Source organism: Schistocerca americana, chromosome 4 (assembly GCF_021461395.2).
Source record: "Schistocerca americana isolate TAMUIC-IGC-003095 chromosome 4, iqSchAmer2.1, whole genome shotgun sequence".
Classification (NCBI taxonomy): domain Eukaryota; kingdom Metazoa; phylum Arthropoda; class Insecta; order Orthoptera; family Acrididae; genus Schistocerca; species Schistocerca americana.
Window position 1 is genome coordinate 332,155,849 of NC_060122.1, and position 16,919 is coordinate 332,172,767.

General features: G+C 42.3%; 1 protein-coding gene across 1 annotated transcript in view; it reads right to left on the bottom strand.

Annotated features, from left to right (window-relative positions):
- The window catches only part of LOC124612629, a 607,586-nt gene that overhangs the window by 125,270 nt on the left and 465,397 nt on the right, over positions 1–16,919 (bottom strand). Inside the window, exon 3 of the mRNA XM_047140925.1 lies at positions 379–633. Within this exon, the coding sequence (XP_046996881.1) occupies positions 379–633 (255 nt within the window). The remainder of the gene's footprint in view (positions 1–378; positions 634–16,919) is intronic.

Sequence of the window (16,919 nt, forward strand, 5' to 3'; positions counted from 1 at the left end):
TGCCATCGAACAATATAGGTTTACTTCTCATTACAAAGAAACTATTTAGTGTGTAATTCTGTCAGCTTTAGCCATTTCATAACAGTCTGGTAACGATATTTAGTTCGACACGAAGAACAATTGGCGTTTTCAGGAGCTACTGAGTACGATTTGTACTGACTTCAGCTACATATCAGACAAATAAAACTAAAAGCAAATCTACGTTTTCTAAGAAAATGCTGCGTAATTCTAGACATCCCATATTACAAGAGTTGATGGTAAGGAGAGTGCGTTCAGTAAGCATGCAGTGATGTGAAATGGTTGCATCTAAGCGTGCCATGAGACTGGTGTGTGGTGTGCATGCTTTTGTGGTGCAGGGCTGGTGCAGAGCGGGCCCACCTTGCCGAGGTTCTCAGAGACGAGGTTGATGTGGAACTGCAGCTTGCGGTCGACGGTGTTGGTGGCGGCGCGGAGGCCCTCCAGTTCGCGAGAGACGCGCGTCACCACCTCGGCGGTGACCACCTTGGCGACGTCGCCCAGGCTCATGCTGATGGGCTTCTTCTCGCTGGCCTCAGCGTTGATGTCGTCGGCGGGCAGCAGGTTCGAATCCAGTTGTGACTTCAGGCCAGACAGCTTCAAGTCGATGTCGCTCACCTGCCGGGACAGACGACCATCATGCACGGCCCTCAACAGTGGTACAGTGCTCCTCGTGTCACGAAGCCTGAGCAGTAGACCTCACTACATTGGGTGATTCAAAAATGTTTTTACAAACTTTGAGGACAGGCTCATTAGACCGAAACGAGAAAAAATTTAATGCAGTGTCTGCAGAATAAAACAATGGAAAATACTGCATGCACCTGAAGATAGACAACCCAACTTATATCATGTGGAACTGGGGCAGATGATATAAATTGGTGAAATAGAAACACCGACGTTCGTTTCGTGAGTACAGTGAAATAATTCATTGTCAACAACTGACTATTTGTGCTGGTCCAGGACTCGAATCCGAATTTCCTGCTTCATGTAAGCAGTCTTGCTTTGACCACCCGAGCACGCTTCAAGACTGGCCCAAATTCTCTACCTGTCGCGCACTGCCTCTGTTGCGTCCCCCGTGTCCACCATCTTCAATGCTCATTGCTCACAGCAGTGATACCCAAAACAGGCTGAACCTAGGGTGCATCAACACCGGGCTGGACGTGAAGCATGCTCGGATAGCCAAAGTACTAAGGTGACGTGTCGCATGAAGTGGGAAATCTGGGTTCGCAACAAACTTTCACCCATTGCCACTGAATTATTTCAATGCCCGATTATAAAGGTTCTAATGAATCAGCTCCTAGTTGTAAGCCAGAACAATTGTACTAAGGCACAGGTACACAGGTAGCCGTTAAACAAAAGAGGGACCTTGTGGTTAGATTTAGATGTTAACTAGTTCAATTCTTTGATTGTATTTGCATTTCTCGGCCATTAATTATAATCTGAACAGCCTGTTGTAATAAGCTGCTCATTGCTATGTTTGAAAGAACGGGTCATTATTGGTCTATTTTAGCTGGATCTTGTGGTTTCGCGAGTGAGTTCTCTTGTAATAAGTGTTCACAAGTAATGTTTTAAGACGATCCTTCAGAGCGGTCTTAATAACTGACTGTCAGTTTAACTTTGAAAATATTAACAGCCAACTGTCACCAGGGCTTTAGTCAAAATAAAATTGTCAAAAGGGACGGGTTGGGATCCAGTCGCACCTTGGATGCCGACTGAAATTAAGAGGCTGGTTGCCTTGAAGTAAGCCTTATCATTGTCATATTGTTTCCTACTCTGTTTCACCTTTAAGCACGGGTGCGCATCTTAACACCGAACCTTTCGACATACAGCTTTCAAATTAAAAGTTACATCTGTTTTGAGTAATTGAATCACTCTTGTCATCAATGGTGCTTATGTAGTTTTCATGTGTTGTAGAAGGGCATTTAATAAGACAGACTGTGTCCAGCGTGGTAGTAAACACCGCTGTTTCACCCGATAATGGGCGGGCTGCAGGTTCGGCCGTCTTGTAATCATTGTCATTTTGTTTGCTGTTTTGCAATACAGCACTTCAGATTTCTTTTGTAAAAGCTTATTCAACTTAAGGTTTAAGGTTAAAAGAATTTTGCAAATTTGTTCATTTGTTAAAGAAAATTTTATGGTTTTATATCGTTAAATATACAGGTTGTGTGAAAACAAAGTTATGTTGGTGGGTCCGTCCTTCCACGTTTTCCTTAATTCCAAAAGTACCAAATATCAACCCTCATGTGGGTGACGTCGATATTTCTCTTTTAACATGTATATACACAGCTGGGGAATCATGAATGTGTGGCGTCTGTCCTTTCCGACATATCATCAATTCAGAAACTCATAACAAATGTTCAAAATATCCTCCTCTTGATCCCATATATGCACACACTCGTCGAAACATGGACTGTTACATCCTTTCAAGTACTCCCTGAGGGTGTCGAATGGCTGCACAGGCTTCCATGGCGCATCGATGGAAAGTTTCTGCATCTGGTTTGTCTGCTGCAGATACCAATCGTTTAACGTGCCCCCAGGAATAAAAATCTAAATGACAGACGTCGGGTCTTTCGAATACATTCTCTGCATACAGCACCTGTAAGACTTGCTGGGAGAACATGCGAACCAGCCATACTACTAGCAGCCATTCAAATCTAGACATCCTGATGTCTAGCCTGAACTGTAGGGCGAGGATTTAGATCAGTCCATATACGCTGATTGTGTCTTTTATGCGTTTCTTTTATAGCTGCACTATAATTTCCCAGAACTATCGCCGGGCGTGGTGGCCGAGCGGTTCTAGGCGCTACAGTTTGGAACCGCGCGACCGCTACGGACGCAGGTTCGAATCCTGCCTCGGTCATGGATGTTTGTGATGTACTTAGGTTAGCTAGGTTTAATTAGTTCTAAGTTCTAGGGGACTGATGACCTCAGAAGTTAAGTCCCATAGTGTCATACTCCAGGTTACCTCAGTGAAATACTCTATGGCTACCACAATATGTGGGATGTAATGATATAAGTGCAGATATTTTTGTGTGTGGTACCTCAACATATACGAACATCAGTAAGCTGTTTTTTTTTTTTTTTTCTGCAGCGAACAGTCTTCTCAAAAACACGTCACATAATTTACTAGTTGATGTTTTATTCACGTTTCTTACTGCACCTCTAAGTGGGCTACACTTGTCAGTATAGGCTAACCGTTCTGCATCCGCACGTCCACACGTCAACAGCTAACCCTCCTGCCCATGGGAAAATAAGCCCTAATGGCTTGCTCTTGCCACATGTACTTGGACGTACTAATCAACCTAAAAACATGCTACTCCTTATAGCTATAATTATTAGTCTGCAAGTAAAGTAAATACTGATGTAATGTTATTCAGTACGCTGTTCTCACTCACCAATAAAAATATCTGCACTTCTACCCGCTGCACCCTGTACATACAAAAGGCCCAGAAGAGACTGATTTTAGCTCCCAGAGACTATTTGCAGGCGATGCAGTTATATACAATGAAATCACATCTTTATAATGTTGTCACAGAGTGCAGGAATGAATGAGGATGTACTGCAATTGATGCAAAGACAGAACATTGAATCTAACATCAAAGGATGTAAGGGAATGCGCCTAAAATAGGCAGAAAAATCCGCTAGGATTACAACTCTCAGATATCTATCAGTAGGAATTGTAATACAATTGTATTCAACTAGCCGCTGATTTCGTAACTTGGGAGAATGATTGTGGGCACTCGAGCTACTCCTTGCCATTACTTCAGATGAAAACTGCTTTGTAAACTATAACCAAAAATTCTACTCAATAAAAACTGATCTCGAGGTACCATGACAGAAGCTTTCGGCCACTGCACAAACTGCATGATATTTGTAAGTAGGCTGTTGAGGTTTTTGTGTTGGTAGCGCTCTGTATGAAAATCACAGACTTCACTGACAGTTGGATGTGAACAGCGCGTGGCGTTGCGCAGTTGGAGGTGAGCCGCCAGCAGCGGTGGATGTGGGGAGAGAGCTGGCAAATTTTGAGAGCGGACGATCTGGACGTGTGTGCATCAGAGACAGTAAATTTGTAAGACTGGATGTCATGAACTGATATATATATATATATATATATAATGTCTTTTGAATATTATTAAGGTAAATACATTGTTTGTTCTCTATCAAAATTTTTCATTTGCTAACTATGCCTATCAGTAGTTAGTGCCTTCAGTAGTTAGAATCTTTTATTTAGCTGGCAGTATTGGCGCTCGCTATATTGCAGTAGTTTGAGTAACGAAGATTTTTGTGAGGTAAGTGATACATGAAAGGTACATGTTATTGTTAGTCAGGGTCATTCTTTTGTAGGGATTATTGACAGTCAGATTGCGTTGCGCTAAAAATATTGTGTGTCAGTTTAGTGTTGATCAGAATAAGTAAAGAGAGAAATGTCTGAGTACGTTCAGTTCTGCTCAGCTGTTTGAAAATCAAATAACGTAAGAGGTTTATCAGCACAGTAATTCACTAATTTTTCTAAGGGGATGTTTCATATTATCTGTCCCATTCTATGTCGATACTTTTATTTGTATTTAAGTTATTAGCTTTCTTTGTGTGGTTCAAGTTTTCGTATTTGGTTTCGCTTTTAAAATTATACTCAGCTTTAGTAACATGTATTGGAAGTGAGAACCACCTTTCACTCAGAGCGACATAATAAGTTCTATGGGGCAGCTTCCCTCAACTGATCCTGCAAAACCGTCTTCATAGTCATTTTGACACATAAATAAAGAAAAGACTTCTAAAAAAAATCAAGATGAACCTCTCAAAGCATGAGACCGAAATACCTCGATTTTGATGACTACTTTTACTTAAAATATGTTTTTATTACTAACTCTAGAAATACTTCGATACACAAAATCTAATTTCAGTTACGCAATCATTTCATCAAATGGTTCCAGTGATTTATAACCGTAATAAGGACTGATTTCAGATACATTTATTGGACCATTTCAAAGGAAGTGTAATTCACTAACGGAGGTTGCTTGCGAAACCCTAGTTCAACCGATTCTGGAGCATGGTTCATATGTATGAAACTCTTACAAACTAGAAATAGCGAAAGAGAGAGGGAAGATCCAGTGAAGTGTGTTCACATTTGCTTGGTCAGCACAACAGTGCTAGAGAAGTGCTCTACAAAAGGGAGGCACTACAAGAAAAACGCTATGATTTGTGGAGAACAGTAATTCCGTGAGCCTACAATGAGATACGAGTCAAGAAATATTTTTCTTCTTGGAACTAGTACCTCGCTTAACGAATCAAAGGACAGAGTTACTGAAATTCTAGCTTGCATAGAGATCAGCACAGTAAATTACTCCCACTAAAGGTATCCTTCGCCACAAACTGTCTGGAGGCTTACAGACACAAATGTAGATATTACCATATGGATGCAGGGATCTGAAATTCATTTGCTTCAGTGTGTAATTTCGAAAGGCCTACATCAATGTACTTATGAATGTAACAATGTATATACGAAGGCTGTTCGGGGACTAAAGTCCAACAGGTCGCGCTTTTCAGTTGTGAGCATACAGTGAGCAGGTAAACATGCTTATTACAATAATGTCTCCCGCCAAGAATGGATGGGGGCTGCGAGGTTGCACCTGAGTTCATGCAACCCCACATAACGTACCTGTTAGGCATTTCCTTATTCATAGCAGTTTTCGGGCGTACACTAAAGGGGCAATGAGAATGCCCCTTGAGCGTTGTCGGTGGAAAGTGTTTGATTATACACCATGTGGCCGAAACTTGGCTCCCTTTGATGTTCATCTCTGCTCGCATGAACCGCTGGATATCAAGACAACATTTAGCCACAGACAAACAACTGCAGACCAGTGTAGAGAAGTGGCAGAAGGCAAAGGTGGCTACGTTCTATAACGAGCCATTGGAAAATTGGCACAACGCTAAGACAAATGTGTAAATCGGTGCGGCGATTATGTAATGCAGTAGCTGGAAAGTGTAGCAAACTGTTGCATTTTTGATTCTCACTGTGGTTTTCATTTCACGATGGATCGGAGCTTAGTTTTCTAATAGCCTTCGTAATGTATACTGTACAGAGTTATTCACAAATATGTCCAAAGTTCCAGAAGATGAGTGGAGGAATACAACACACTCATAAAATTGACACATATTAGTGGGCAGAGAGTCTCTCCAAGTTTCGACTTGTAACATGCACCGTTGCGTGGCTGCAGGGTATTCAGCTAGGGCACAGGCGTGTCAGAACATGTAGATAAATCATACGCTCTGTACTGTCGCCTACAGATGGCAACCCAATGCACAGGGTTGCAAAGAGGGACACTGCTTTTGCACTGCAGTGAATTAGACGCACGTATTCTGGAACCCCGGAGGCATTTATGAATAACACTGTACGTATCTGCATAAATAATAAACGTATAAAATCAAATGAGGAAAATAAATTGAACTGCCAACCACATGTTGTAAGATCGTATGATCCTAAGGTGACTTCGCAACTCCCACGTTTCCTGCATGAAGTCAATTCTCTGCTCCCAAATTAACTGTTACATATCTTTGCAGAATCATAATGTGTGTTGTTTGTAAGAAGAACTAAAATTCATTAATTGTAAAACTGCGTGAATAAACAGACTAAAATGGTTCAAATGGCTCTGAGCACTATGGGACTTAACATCTATGGTCATCAGTCCCCTAGAACTTAGAACTAATTAAACCTAACTAACCTAAGGACAGGACACAACACCCAGCCATCACGAGGCAGAGAAAATCCCTGACCCCGCCGGGAATCGAACCCGGGAACCCGGGCGTGGGAAGCGAGAACGCTACCGCACGACCACGAGATGCGGGCAATAAACAGACTAGTAGCTTCGTCTGATAACATCTTTTTCAAGTCCTTTCCATTTCTGATTAAGTATTTCTCACGGCTAGGAAAGCCTATTGTATACGAGATAATACAAGACAGTGCATTATGCAATTACTTGTGAAAATAATGGCTATTCTTATTATCTGAGAAGTACTGAGATGAGGTAGGCCTCCGAGTAAGCGTTTATCATGCTTCAACTATATCGTGAGTTTATGGTGCATTTCCTTGACTGCTGAACCAAGAGCAGTTATTACGGAGAGGCCTTGAATAACGGATGCTCCAAGAAACCTTTTATTTGCATCTCACATGCGTAATTACCAAAACTGATTACGCCACTCTTTCCACTTTATATTGCCGCTTGAGTATGCTGGACGACAGCGTTGATGTTACACTTAACCGCTGAAGCGATATCGTACTCTATTATTGGGCAAAAATTTGTGGCGAGGTAATCATTATTTATCAAAAGAACGTGCGTGAGATGTTCAGCACGTCGGGGTTAAAGCCTATAATCGCTTTTTTATTTGCGCGTGTTCTCTATATCTACGCAACTGGCAGCCTTGTTATTAAATTCCGTTATGTAAACTTTAATATGACTGACATTTTGACACAGTGCTCCAGAAAGCATCTGGCTTTGGCCGCTAATAAAGCGGTAAAAGGAGATGGGTCGTGTCCCTGAAATCCAAGGGCACTTTCCTTGAAATTTTATGAGCGGAGGAAAAAAAGGAATATACACTTTGACGTACAACCGTCAGCAGCATAATAAGTCCCTTCACAATACAGTGTCCAGAACTTAATTCGGGTTTCAACCAAATTAAAAATCATCCTCAATGCTGTCAGGATATAGTGTAAGCGTAACACGGCAAGCGTGATAATCATCACGCATTGCTCTGTGTCTGATCCAGTTCAGTTGCTTCTTCTCTGTTATTTTGTGGAATTTATCTTATTATTAGTGTTAGGTGGCTAACTTTGTGCTATAGTATGGCCGTTTCCTCCCCCGAAGCATCCGCCATACCACTCTACTCTAACGGAACTATTGCTTCTATTCATAACTTTTTTTATGAGAGAAAAGCATTCACAGCGAGAAACATCTACTGGTTACTATTTTTAGCTATTGAGAAGTGAGACGTCCACCCATTTATGTTTATTGTATGCAATTACTTCGTGAGTAGGGCCTCTGCGCTAAAAAAATCAGTCTTTTAAAGAATTTCCTTCTCCTTTTGTGGTTATTAGTTGTTTTAGTTCTGAAATCTGCTACAGTTGTTATACGATATGCATAGGACAGAGCCTCTGCAGTTGTTTTACAAATTTTCTCATAGTCATGATGCATTTGAAGGACAGTGTTAATATCCGGTTTAATTGCTAGTTTCAGTACTGCAAGAATGATAACATTGCTTCTAATATTCAGCTTTTCAGCTGGTATAATGTGAGATTTTATCATCATTTTCACTATTTTAGTTTGAGTATTAGAAAAAATCCACATTTTGCATGAGGCTTCTCATGCCTTTTTCTAGAGTTTCTTCCGTCTGTTTCTTCCAGTGACGATTCACCATCCACAAACAACGCTGTTGTAGTAATCTACCTACATACATCACAGAGGCAATTTTTCCCATTACACGTGCGACTCTTAACTGTTTTTGTCATTTTGTTGTGGAGCTTTCTAAACAAACAAACAAATGGTGGCTTTTGTGTTCTTTATCAGACAATGTGCTTAACGCTGTAGCTGTAGGTGAGGGTCATCGTCACTCACTACCAAGCAGGGGACTTGCGCTCCATTCCTGGTACTGCCAAAAATTTTTACTTTTGTAGGATGGCTGGAACGAGGTGCACTCAGCATCGTGATGCCAAATGAGGAGTTGCTTGAATGAAAAGTACCGGTTCCGAGGTCTGGAAATGGGGCAATCGCTGTGAGAACGTTGTACTGATCACGTATCGCATTCGAATGATTCCATTGGCAGAGAATGACACCACTACCGAGTTGGATGTAGATGAAGATGAAATGGGAGATATGATACTGCGTGAAGAGTTTGACAGAGCACTGAAAGATCTGAGTCGAAACAAGGCGCCGGGAGTAGACAACATTCCATTAGAACTACTGACGGCCTTGGGAGAGCCAGTCCTGACAAAACTCTACCATCTGGTGAGCAAGATGTATGAGACAGGGGAAATACCCTCAGACTTCAAGAAGAATATAATAATTCCAATCCCAAAGGAAGCAGGTGTTGACAGATGCGAAAATTACCGAACTATCAGTTAAATAACTCATAGCTGCAAAATACTAACGCGAATTCTTTACAGACGAATGGAAAAACTGGTAGAAGCCGACCTCGGCGAAGATCAGTTTGGATTCCGCAGAAATATTGGAACACGTTAGGCAATACTGACCCTACGACTTATCTTAGAAGCTAGATTAAGGAAAGGCAAACCTACGTTTCTAGCATTTGTAGACTTAGAGAAAGCTTTTGACAATGTTGACTAGAATACTCTCCTTCAAATTCTGAAGGTGGCAGGGGTAAAATACAGGGAGCGATACAATTTGTATAGAAACCAAATGGCATTTATAAGAGTTGAGGGGCATGAAAGGGAAGCAGTGGTTGAAAAGGGAGTGAAACAGGGTTGTAGCCTCTCCCCGATGTTATTCAATCTGTATATTGAGCAAGAAGTGAAGGAAACAAAAGAAAAATTCTGAGCAGGTATTAAAATCCATGGAGAAGAAATAAAAACTTTGAGGTTCGCCGATGGCACTGTAATTCTGTCAGAGACAGCAGAGGACTTGGAAAAGCAGTTGAACAGAATGGACAGTGTCTTGAAAGGAGGATATAAGATGAACATCAACAAAAGCAAAACGAGGATAATGGAATGTGGTCGAATTAAGTCGGGTGATGCTGAGGGAATTAGAATAGGAAATGAGACACTTAAAGTAGTAAAGGAGTTTTGATATTTGGGGAGCAAAATGATGGTCGAAGTAGAGAGGATATAAAATGTAGACTAGCAATGGGAAGGAAAGTGTTTCTGAAGAAGAGAAATTTGTTAACAATGAGTATAGATTTAAGTGTAGGAAGTCGTTTCTGATAGTATTTGTATGGAGTGTAGACATGTATGGAAGTGAAACATGGACGATAAATAGTTTAGACAAGAAGAGAATAGAAGCTTTCGAAATGTGGTGCTGCAGAAGAATGCTGAAGATTAGTTGGGTAGATCACATAACTAATGAGGAGGTGTTGAAGAGGATTGGGGAGAAGAGAGGTTTGTGGCACAACTTGACTAGAAGAAGTGATTGGTTGGTAGGACATGTTCTGAGGCATCAAGGGATCACCAATTTAGTATTGGAGGGCAGCGTGGAGGGTAAAAATCGTAGAGGGAGACCAAGAGATGAATACACCAAGCAGATTCAAAAGGATGTAGGTTGCGGTAGTTACTGGGAGATTAAGAAGCTTGCACAGGATAGAGTAGCATGGAGAGCTGCATCAAACCAGTCTCAGGACTGAAGACCACAACAACAACAACAACAACAACAACAACAGAGTGTTTCGGCATTTATCACCATTGTCAAGTACCTGCGAATCCAATTTTTGGGAGCCGTGTATTAATGTGAACATCATTTTCACTAAAGTCACTGCCGGCCGGAGTGGCCGAGCGGTTCTAGGCGCTACAGTCTTGAACCGCGCGACCGCTACGGTCGCAGGTTTGAATCCTGCATCGGGCATGGGTGTGTGTGATGTCCTTAGGTTAATCAGGTTTAAATACACTCCTGGAAATGGAAAAAAGAACACATTGACACCGGTGTGTCAGACCCACCATACTTGCTCCGGACACTGCGAGAGGGCTGTACAAGCAATGATCACACGCACGGCACAGCGGACACACCAGGAACCGCGGTGTTGGCCGTCGAATGGCGCTAGCTGCGCAGCATTTGTGCACCGCCGCCGTCAGTGTCAGCCAGTTTGCCGTGGCATACGGAGCTCCATCGCAGCCTTTAACACTGGTAGCATGCCGCGACAGCGTGGACGTGAACCGTATGTCCAGTTGACGGACTTTGAGCGAGGGCGTATAGTGGGCATGCGGGAGGCCGGGTGGACGTACCGCCGAATTGCTCAACACGTGGGGCGTGAGGTCTCCACAGTACATCGATGTTGTCGCCAGTGGTCGGCGGAAGGTGCACGTGCCCGTCGACCTGGGACCGGACCGCAGCGACGCACGGATGCACTCCAAGACCGTAGGATCCTACGCAGTGCCGTAGGGGACCGCACCGCCACTTCCCAGCAAATTAGGGACACTGTTGCTCCTGGGGTATCGGCGAGGACCATTCGCAACCGTCTCCATGAAGCTGGGCTACGGTCCCGCACACCGTTAGGCCGTCTTCCGCTCACGCCCCAACATCGTGCAGCCCGCCTCCAGTGGTGTCGCGACAGGCGTGAATGGAGGGACGAATGGAGACGTGTCGTCTTCAGCGATGAGAGTCGCTTCTGCCTTGGTGCCAATGATGGTCGTATGCGTGTTTGGCGCCGTGCAGGTGAGCGCCACAATCAGGACTGCATACGATCGAGGCACACAGGGCCAACACCCAGCATCATGGTGTGGGGAGCGTTCTCCTACACTGGCCGGACACCACTGGTGATCGTCGAGGGGACACTGAATAGTGCACGGTACATCCAAACCGTCATCGAACCCATCGTTCTACCATTCCTAGACCGGCAAGGGAACTTGCTGTTCCAACAGGACAATGCACGTCCGCATGTATCCCGTGCCACCTAACGTGCTCTAGAAGGTGTAAGTCAACTACCCTGGCCAGCAAGATCTCCGGATCTGTCCCCCATTGAGCATGTTTGGGACTGGATGAAGCGTCGTCTCACGCGGTCTGCACGTCCAGCACGAACGCTGGTCCAACTGAGGCGCCAGGTGGAAATGGCATGGCAAGCCGTTCCACAGGACTACATCCAGCATCTCTACGATCGTCTCCATGGGAGAATAGCAGCCTGCATTGCTGCGAAAGGTGGATATACACTGTACTAGTACCGACATAGTGCATGCTCTGTTGCCGGTGTCTATGTGCCTGTGGTTCTGTCAGTGTGATCATGTGATGTATCTGACCCCAGGAATGTGTCAATAAAGTTTCCCCTTCCTGGGACAATGAATTCACGGTGTTCTTATTTCAATTTCCAGGAGTGTAGTTCTAAGTTCTAGGGGACTGATGACCTCAGAAGTTAAGACCCATAGTGCTCAGAGCCATTTTTTTTTTGCTCAGAGCCATTTGAGACACTAAAGTGACTATATTGTGCTCACGTCAGGGACTCACACCTAGTGAGTACGTGGGTGGCGACCACGGGGTCCCGAGCTGAGTCCTGGTATTGCTTCCACTTACTTATGCCAGGCTCCTCACTTTTATCTTTCCTATTTGGCCACCCTCGGCCAACTCTTGTTGTTTTCCGACCCTGACGCTATTAGGTTTCGAGGGCTAGGGGCTTCCATTTCCAACCTATACTTCTACTGAGCCGAATATCTCCCGGGATAAGGAGATTACCTTCTATCAATTGCCAACGGCCTTCTAGGAGGGCGGATGAGCAGCTAGAAGGAAGGGCATTCTCTTGCCCTTGGGGTGGGAAACTGCTCCTAAAGGCGGAGGAGCCACAAGGTGGCCAACGGCATAGAATTGAGAAGGCAACGGGAAACCACCCCATTAAAGACCCGGCGGGGTATCCCAAGTATCAACAGCTTATGATGGAAAGCTCTTTGGTTAAATTCTCCGGAGGTAAAATAGTCCCCCATTCGGATCTCCGGGCGGGGCAACTAAAGAGATACCAAAATCCAAAAGCATTAATGTAAGAAGGATAGCAACATGGAACGTCAACTCACTTCTTAAATGTGGTAAACTGGAAAACTTGAAAATGAAAATGAAACGAATGGATATTGACGTACTGGGAGTCTCAGAAATGAGATGGCCAAACGCTGGCGACTTTTGGTCAGGGGATTACAGAATCATACATACTGGAACAGCACAAGACAATCCCGGGATTGCAGGATTGGGAATCATCCTCAATAAAGAGATGGGGTTAAGAATAAAAGGATTTGTTCAACATAGTGAGAGGATAATATATGTCCGATTGGAAACTAAACCAAGAGACACAATCATAATCCAAGTATACCTGCCAACTACGAGGCACGAGGATGATGAAATCGACATGATGTATGACCACCTTGAAGAAGTAATTGGCAGAATTAAAGGAGCTGAAAACCTTGTCATCATGGGAGATATGAATGCCGTTGTTGGGGAAGGTAAAGAAGAGGATGTGGCAGGGAATTTTGGATTAGGATTAAGAAATGAAAGAGGGGATAAACTTGTAGAATTCTGCCAAAGAAATAAACTTTGCATTACAAATACCTTCTTTAATCATCATCCAAGAAGAAGATATACTTGTAAAATGCCTGGTGACATTAACTGATATCAAATTGACTTCATATTAGTGAAGCAAAGATTTAAAAACCAAGTTAAGGACAGCACATCATATCCAGGCTGTGATTTGGAAAGTGACCACATACTCGTTATGACGACGACTGAACTAAAATTCAAGAAGATTAAAAAAAGAAGTACATGTAAATGGGATTTGACAAACCCGAAAAACGAAAATTCACTGAGGTACTATCAACTAGAAACAGACAAGAAAACAAATACACAGGGCTGCAATGACATCCAAAGCACCTGGGGAAAAATAAAAACTGGTATTTTAGAAGCAGAAAAAGAAGTAATAGGAGAAGAAAGGACAGAGAAAAGGAAGGAATGGATCACTAATGACCTACTAAATATGATGGAAGAAAGAAGGAAATTAAAAAATTCTGAGAAGAAGGAAGACCAAGAGAAATACAAGAGTCTGAAAAACAGAATCAACAGAGAAGCAAAACAAGCAAGAGAAAAATACCTTGATGATCTCTGTATTTCAGATGAGGACAACATGAGCAAGGGAAATATCGACAAGGCCTATAAATGTGTGAGACATTGCTTTGGAGACAGAAGAAACAAGTGTAGGGCTGTGATGGATGAAAATGGCAATATGTTGGATGACGATGATGAAGTTGCAAGAAGATGGAAACAGTATATAGGAAAACTGTACAGCGGACCAGACCTGTCTGGAAACATCATGGAAGAAGAAACAGAAGTAGATGCACACAACATAGGTGAACCTATATTAAAGGAAGAGTTTGAACTAGCTCTGAAAAAATTGAAAAACAACAAATAGCCTGGTATAGACAATATCCCAGCCGAACTTCTGAAATCCGGAGGAGCAAAACTGAATCAGGAGTTGTATAATCTTGTTTTCAACGAGCAGGGTAAAATTCCTACAGACCTTGAGAAAAACATTATGATCCCCATTCCAAAGAAGGCAAATGCTACAAGATGTGAAAATTATAGAACGCTCAGCCTAGTTACTCACGACTCTAAAATATTAACCTCAATTATCCTAAAACGCATAGATCAAAAAATCGAAGCTACACTCTCCGAAGACCAGTTTGGATTCCGGAAAGATAGAGGAACCAGAGAAGCAATATTTGCTCTAAAACTAATAATAGAGAAACGACTAGATAAGAACCTGAGAACATACATAGCTTTCGTAGATGTCGAGAAAGCCTTTGATAATGTTAAATGGGATAAGATGTTTGAGGTACTCAAAAAAGTAGGAATAGACCATAAAGATAGAAAAATGATATGGAACCTGTACAAAAACGAGACAACAGTTATCCGTGGGCGGACAAAACAAGGAGAGGTGCAGATACGGAAAGGTGTCCGACAAGGTTGCGCACTATCCCCTGTTATCCTTAACGTATTCATTGAAGAGGCGCTGAAAAAAGTAAGGGAAAATTCACAGACAGGTGTAGTAATTCATGGCCAACGAATAGATATGATAAGATATGCCGATGATATAGCTGTCCTGGCTGAAAGTGAAGAAGATCTTGTAGTCCTACTGAATAGAATGGATAAAGTTATGGGTGAAGAATATAATATGAGAATTAATAAAGCAAAAACAAAAGTAATGGCATGCGACAAAGAAGATCAAGTGAAAGTCCAAGTTCATGTAGGCAATGAACTGCTTGAACAAATTGATAAATTTACTTATCTGGGCAGTAATATTACCAGGGATGGAAGGAGCAAGGCAGAAGTGAGAAGTAGAATAGCTCAAGCAAAGGCTGCTTTTAACAAGAAGAAAAACATATTAACATCTAAGAGCATCAGCCATGATATCAGGAAAAGATTTCTGAAATCCTATGTGTGGAGTGTGGCATGCTATGGGTGTGAAACGTGGACTCTCGGGACAGAGGAAGACCAGAAGCTAAATTCTTTTGAAATATGGTGCTATAGACGCATGCTCAAAATAAAATGGATCGACAAGGTCACAAACGAAGTGGTTCAGGAAAGAGCAGGTGAAAAGAGAAGCTTCTGGAGTTTCATTGTTAAAAGAAGAGTGCAATTTACAGGCCATCTATTAAGACATAAAGGACTCCTGAACACAATCATAGAGGGATATGTCGAGGGAAAAAGACCAAGAGGAAGACCACGACTGAGGTACATGGATCAAATCGTGAAAGATGTGGGATGTAACACCTATAATGAAATGAAGAGAAAAGCTGAAAGACGCACAGAATGGAGACAAGCTGCCATTGTAGCTGTTGCAAACCAATCCTTGGACTGACCACTACAGAAGAAGAAGAAGAAGAAGAAGAAGAAGAAGTCTAGGATGATGTGACGTTCATATTACGTCGCTAGTGTACGGTCTTATAACTGTCAATGTTTTGATTAGATGGTAACTGACGAAAATGTATTGAAAATATCACGTGAATTATGATTTGACAGTAGCTTGACAGTTCTACTCTTACGATGATAGATGTTTACAAATATTATGCCGATGACTAGTGATACTATTTTACTAACTTAAATTTTGCCACCATTTTCTTTGGTTGTAGCATATGTCATTTCCGGTTTTTCCTTTTTCAAATCTAAACGCAGATTTAGTTTTTTTGCGATTTCCGTGAATCACTCTAATCAGGGCATCGGGAGGTATCTTGTTTCCATACTGAGGCAGCTGAGATGGTGTCTCGACAACCAACGACCACGATGTTGGGAGGACGTTAAAATTTAACTTTCACTCCATTTCGCACAGACATAGAAATTGACTCCGTCTATAATTTGATATGGCAGAGCTAGCAGGCTACTTACAAGGCGCCCGACAGGAAAGTGAAGTGAATTGTATTCGTGACAATCGCCATAAATGATTACATTTCTTCATGTAATTTACACGCCTCTGTACACTTAGGCGCAAGATTTATTTCCCGGTCGACAGTGATGCCTGTTGTCAAACATCGTGTGTGCTAGAGATGCTAACATCTTTTATGAAATCACACAATGTTTCCAAAACTTGTCATACACCAAATCAAATTCCACGTTGATGGTTTAGTAAAGAGTTCTGATCTCCGAACGGAATGTTGGCTGGAGAGGTGGCGCAGTGGATGAGGTATTAAACTAGCGTTAGAGAGTAGTGGGGTTTAATCCCCTATTCCCATCCACATTTAAGTTACCCGAATGGCCTGGAGAGATGAAAGATTGATTATCACTCTCTTCGAAAACCAGAGTACATAAATACTGTAAGACTGTGTCTATGATAAGAAGAGGTGTCCGGCAATGCCATCTTCATATTTAGTTTATTTATAGAAAAGCAGTATCAAAGGGATCTAAATTAGTGGTAAGCAAAAACATTGTATTCGATTTGCTGATGATGCTGTAGCCTTAGCAGATTTCGAAGAAAATTGTCTCATGCCGTGGGCAACCACGAAATGAAAATAAACAAAACTAAAATAATGGAAATGAATAAATCGAAGAGACAAGTAAAGACAATAATAAGATAGGAAATAATACACTACCGCATGTAAATGAATTTTGTTACTTGGGAAATACAATAACGGATGGCAACAAATGTATAAGGGATATAAACAGAAGAATTTCGATGACTGAAAATGTTTTCATAAATAGGATTAATTTATTAACAAGCAACCACCTTACTTG